The following is a 6000-nucleotide window of genomic DNA, read 5'->3' on the forward strand; positions in this document are numbered from 1 at the left end:
GTCTCACAGCTTACTCTAGGAGTGAAGCGAGGGCCTTCGGCATTTTGTGGCCTATGAAGATGGAAATAGACCCAAACACCCCGGCAGAGCCCCAAGATGTGATCTTGGAGATCCGTGGTCACTGTGACTTTCTGCCCTGCACCAGCTCAGGAGGAACACCTACTCTCACCAGTACCAAAGGAGCTGCAGCAACTTAGAAGTCAATCCCTTGACAACCCCTTCAAGAACATAAAAGAGCAATACCACAAACATCTGCAGCTTCTCAAAAAAGCCAAAGTGCCCGTATATTCCCTTGTCTGGTGTAGAGTGCTTTTTAAAAGCATTAATCACTGTTATGGACTCTTCTGACAGTGTCGGACGCATGGTTCTGCTCAACAAAGGTTTCCTACAGGCCTCTGGAGGGTGTCACTGATACTCACAGGAGGGAGTGATGTAAGGTCCTCGTACTCGGCTTCGCTTGGGCTTTCCCACCAAACCTGCATAAGACTCGAAATGGACTCTGTGGCTTCCTGAAGAAGATGCTGTTTTGTCTTTCACATGTGAGCACTTGATCTCACACAAGGCTCACCTTTTCCAGGTACCGTACAGGATTTGAGAATCTAGCACAGTTGTAAGTAGGGTGAATACACATAAGCCAGAAAATGACAGAGTAATGAGAGGACACTCATGTCTCTTCCTCAGCACGTTCCATCCATCCAAAACTCTCTTCTCTGCCTTTTCAAGTCAGCACTTCCCAGCAGATGGTCCACAGGCAGGTGCGCAAACTCCACTTTATATAAGAAGCTCCCTGTGACTCGAAACTCAAGCCAAGCCAATGAGCCATTCCAACAAGGTTCTGTATGACAAGCATTTGTTCTGTGCCTGCCACCCCATAGAGAAGTCAGGCAGCATGGAACCAGCTCTAAAAGAGGCAGATGAAGATGGCTCCCCTATGGCTCTCAACAGTGGCTGACCCTCACCTGAGGACACACCGGCTTTGAAGAATGGGCACACCCTCAGGAGGCCAGAAGAGACAAGGCATAGCTGACCTACTTAGAGCCTGACCAGGGCTTCCCAGGGACAAAAGGGCATGGCTCTGTACGAGTACCCTCATATTTGAAGCTATTTCCCTTCAGTTCTGATGCATCAAGGAGAAGGTCCCATTGCGGTGCCCCACATAGTTTCCCTTCCTAATATCAGGAAGAGCAGACCACTTCTGCGGAGACTGGCAAAGGATGAGATACAGCTAGAATTCAATGATGCTATTGTGTCAACAACGAGTTTATTTTCACAGTTCCTTTCTGTTGGAGCAGATAATTGGTTTTCTGTTTACAGAAGGGCATAATGCTTTTGTTTCATTTCATAGGACAAAGACTAAAAGCTGATTTAAAGAGAAAGTATGATATAAAATAGGTAAGAGGTACATGCTTATAACTGAAACCATGCAGAAAGCGTGCAGGGAGAAAGTGGGGATGTCCCAAGAACCAGGCCTCTGATGGACTGAAGAGTCAGAAGCATGAGGGTAAGTCCACAAACCACGGCGGGTAAGCATGAGAGGCAGGTTCTAGGTGAAGAGAGAACAGCTCACGACAGAAGCCAGGGCACACGTGATGTGGTAGTAGCAGATGCGGCTAGAAAGATGCCAAACCCAAGAGAACCCTGAGGCTGAGCAGGGGTATCTGGGCTTTCACCTACAACCATGGTATCCGCTAGGTCTCTAGCCCACTCGTCTGTTCCCAAAACTGGAATGGCCTGAGGGAGAAGCAGAGATAAGTTTGGGGTAGACACAGAATCTGAGGAGAGGCCGAGGAAGCAACCAGATCAGCTTCGGACCACAGCCAGGCCTTGAGAAGGAGAATGTGGCTTACTGCAAAATTCTGTACCTCTGGGAGGCTCCATCAGGTGGAGAATGGAACAAAGCAAGATATAAAACAACTAACTTGGGAGGCAGGTGTTAGTCCAAGCAGGCCTCTGCAAGAGATAACTTACCACCATATATGGAGTGAAAACTTCTAGGGGAAAAAAGAAAAAAAAAAAAAGATTGGACTTGAATTCAAGGAAAAAAGACCTCAAGACAGCCTAAACAAAATGTACTAGGCCCCCATGGCTGCCTCACTGTCTGCTGGCCATATGGTGTGTGATAAGCCAGAACGCTTTTATTTATCTTCCATGACTTGTCTATGAAGCTGAGAGCCAGCACTTGTAGTAGAGACTGTCTCATGTTCTTCAACCCTGACTCACATCTCCCAGTCCCTAGTCCTGCTCTGGGAGGTGGCTGGCTGCAAGTTCCCTTCCCCCAGCCCTGCTGCTGGCCGGGGCCCGACTCAAGCCACAGCTCACAGCTGTTTTCCCACAACCAGTAAACCAAAGGCTATCCCTGTGCACTCCCTGGCCCGCTGAGCCACACTGTGGACAGCTAATTAACTTGTCAGCATTCGCCTATGCCCATACTGGATACCATTCACCCAGGTCCTTAGCTATGGCCCTGATGATAACTAGTAGGAAAATCTTTCCCTGTGGCTGCAAGGTACTGGCCACTCTGAGCATTCCATCATAGCAATTTTGTTCATTTCTTCCTTTTTTCCTTCCCTCTCTCCCTCCTTCTTTCCTTTCTGCATTTTTAGTGGTACTAGGAACTGAACTCATGGCCTTTCCACTGAGCTACAACTCCAGTCGTTTTTTTTTTTATTCTGGTACCAGAGATTGAACTCAGGATCTTGTGCTTATGAGGCAGACATAGTGCCACTGATCTAAATTCCCAGGTCCCAGACTCTTTTTATGTTTTTATTTAAGACAGGGTCTTGCTAAGTCATTAAGTTACCCAAGCTGGGTATGAACTTGCACTCCTCCTGCGTTGGGCTCCCAAAGTGCTGAGCTCACCGGTATGTGCCACCAGGCCAGGCTTTTGAACCATAAGGGCCTTGGAGTTTCTTCCTAGTGCATCCCACCACCCCCATCTCTCACATGAGAATCACTCTAGGCCCCAGTTCTCTAAAGTGGGCCTGCCTTCCTTCTCTCCCTAGTGTACAGGAGCCCTGTTCTCAGCCTTAGATTCTTCTTGAAACCATCTTCATCTTCCTTCTGGGGAGGAGGTTCTGACTGAGTGGAGTAGGGCCACAAGAGGTGGAAGAAAATTACTACAGTTGAATCTGCCAACAGGATGCCAAGTTAAGGGTAAATTTCAGGTAAACAAGAAATTGTTCCTTTGAGACACAGTCCCCTCTTGTCCATGGGATATATTCATATTTCATGGATATGTGAAAACACGGTGAATACCAAACTTCATGTTTTTTCTTATACAAATATGGTTAGGTTCAATTTATAAATTAGGCACAGTCCAACAATACACTATAGTAAAATTTACTTAAAAGGTATAATTTATGAAGTGTTTTTATTTGTTTGGGGTGGTAGGGTTTTTTGTTGGTTATTTGTTTTTCTGAAACAGTCTTGCTATATGCTAGGCTGGGGTCCAATTGTGATCCTTCTGCCTCAGCTTCCTATAGTACTGGGATCATATGTCCCCTATCATACCAAACTTGAAATGTTATTTCTGAAATTTTCCATTTCGTACTTTGAGACCTCAGCTGACCTTGAGTAACTGAATACCCAGAAAGTACAACCATGAGTAAAGGGGAACTACTATACTTACACTAAAGAAAAGCATTCAATGTTTATCTGAAACCAGATTTAACTAGCAGGCCTATATTTTTATTTGGCAAATCTGGCAAAATACCAGGAAGTGGCAAGACACCTCCCAGGAAGTCCTGCTTTACCCCAATATCCTCAGTGGCCACCACAGAAACAGCCCTACCTCAGCCCATACCTCCCCTCTGCTGTTCTCTAAGTGTACTCTGCAAAGGCCCACAGGCTGTCTACGGCCTCACCTTGAGTAGGAACTTGGTAGCTATGAACAAAGGACAAGAAGTTGCAGAAAGTCCAAAGGGAAGCAGGTTGGGTGGGACAGATCTAGCACAAAGAAGCACAAGAGAAGATACCCTGTGTGTGCTGCGTATGAGAAGACATTGAGGACAGTTACTCAAAGGCCTGGGAGCCATTGCACAGAAGCCTTTTCCTGAGCAGCCTCACACCTCCCAAGGGCACCCACGAGCCAGTGGAATCTGAGACCAATGGGGGCAGGGGTTGGGGGGCTTAACATGAGCACGGACAGCTTTAAAAATGGCCAGCACTTCAAGCCCAAGGTCAGCTGGTCTGGGCAGGCCCCAGCATGAATTCTGGCAGATGACATAGCCCAACCCCACTGAAAAGCATCTCAAGGGCATGGATGCAAGCTCTGGGGCAGCCAAGTGCCACAGACATAGGGGTATTTTTCTACAGGCAGCCCACAGCATTTACAAGCAGCTGTTGCCCCCGTTCAGGCACCAAAACAGCAGTAATAGATATTTCATCTCTAAATTACAGATTATTTTAATTATTGGCTACAAATCCTCTAGCTAACAGTATTAGGTTAAAAAAATACAACTGCCATTTTTGTAAATAAAAATGTTAAAATATTGGCAATTATGTACAGGCCAACCAAGTAATAATAATATTGAGTTCCTATTGTTTGTGAGACTCTGTGCAAGGTCTTTTAAGCATATTCATCATGCAGTGTTTAATTCTTATGACCACTTTCGAGGAAGGTATTACTGTGTCCATTTTAGAGAACCAGAGACCAAGACACAAAGACATCAGTGCTCATCCAGCTGGATACATACGGGGTTTCTGTGCCTTAAAACCCATCATTCTGCCCACCATGTGGCCAGGGTTATGCAGTCCTTCCACCTCCTTGCTCTCTGGCCATGTGAGCTGGTAAGTGCCTGACCATTCTTGCAGCGGCAACAACTTCCAGGACTCCCACTCTGCACAGAGGCCATTCTGTAGCTAATCTGAGCAAGGCCTCCCAAATTAGCAGTAAAGTATGTTAAACAATTTCAAGAGGAAAAATAAATTTGAAGGTTTAATATTTAGAGTAAAAAGGGAAAGAGGCCTCCCTAAAAGAAATAATCAAGCAAGGAAAATCTAGTCTAACCAGTTTCTTTTTTTCTAACCAGTTTTTAAATGCCTTAACTCTGATTATGAGCTAACATGTGCACCACTGAGAAAGAGATCAGGTATGGTGCTATCCAGCATCACTACAGACCCAGACTCACGTGCTGAGGTGCTTCCCTCAGAAGACTACTAAGCTTCATAGAGAAGAAAGACTGAGAAATCTCTCAAAAATACAAGTCAAAGTCAGGCTGCATCCCTGGAGAACTGGACCCTGGAAGCTGAGACCCACACAATGAGATAAATAAAGTGCTGTCAGACCCCAACTTTAGAAGAAGAAATGGATATTTTCTTCCCCGTGAAATAGAATTTGAGAAGTCAGAGCACATGTAATGCACAGTAAAAGCAGCTTCCACGAGTTCCAATCAAACATGCAGAGATCAGAATTTGAGGATAAAAAGAGGGGACTGACCTTAACATGGGCCACGTAGTGATGACACCGTTCCTCCATGTGGGCCAGCTGCAGCTTCTCCAAGACCTGGCCGACAGTCTCTCCCAGCAACACAAAGTAGACCCTAGGCAGCTGGCCCTTTTCCTTTTTGGCCACATCAGCCGTCAGAACATAATTCAGGCCTGCCAATAAATGAGGTCAGGATGTCAGCAAGACAGACACACAGTGGCAAGGCCACCTCTGCTCCCCCACCACAGGGTGCCGAGCCCTCCACCCATAGGTCAGCGGCCCCGTGTCAAGATCTCCTCAGATGGGAGCACGCAGCCACAGGAACACAGAACTGAGAGAACCTACATCCCTGCCTTTCCAATGATGCTCTGTGCGTGTTATCCCTCCTGATTCTCCCTGACTTAAACTCTGTGCTAGCTTGAGGAATCAGTGGAGCCACCAACATGATCACCAACAATCATCTGTATCAACACAGACTAGTACTCTGACAAGCAAGTGTCATGGCAAACCTATACAGTGTTCTAGAAGCTGGAGTGAACAGGGTGCCATGTAGTATTAAGCACAACTATATATAT

General features: G+C 46.3%; 1 protein-coding gene across 1 annotated transcript in view; it reads right to left on the bottom strand.

Annotated features, from left to right (window-relative positions):
• The window catches only part of Itga9 (integrin subunit alpha 9), a 332354-nt gene that overhangs the window by 248742 nt on the left and 77612 nt on the right, over positions 1 to 6000 (bottom strand). The window contains exon 15 of the mRNA XM_033756921.1: positions 5438 to 5598. Within this exon, the coding sequence (XP_033612812.1) occupies positions 5438 to 5598 (161 nt within the window). The remainder of the gene's footprint in view (positions 1 to 5437; positions 5599 to 6000) is intronic.

This window comes from Fukomys damarensis, unplaced genomic scaffold, assembly GCF_012274545.1.
Source record: "Fukomys damarensis isolate Sample0158 unplaced genomic scaffold, DMR_v1.0_HiC HiC_scaffold_28, whole genome shotgun sequence".
Lineage (NCBI taxonomy): Eukaryota > Metazoa > Chordata > Mammalia > Rodentia > Bathyergidae > Fukomys > Fukomys damarensis.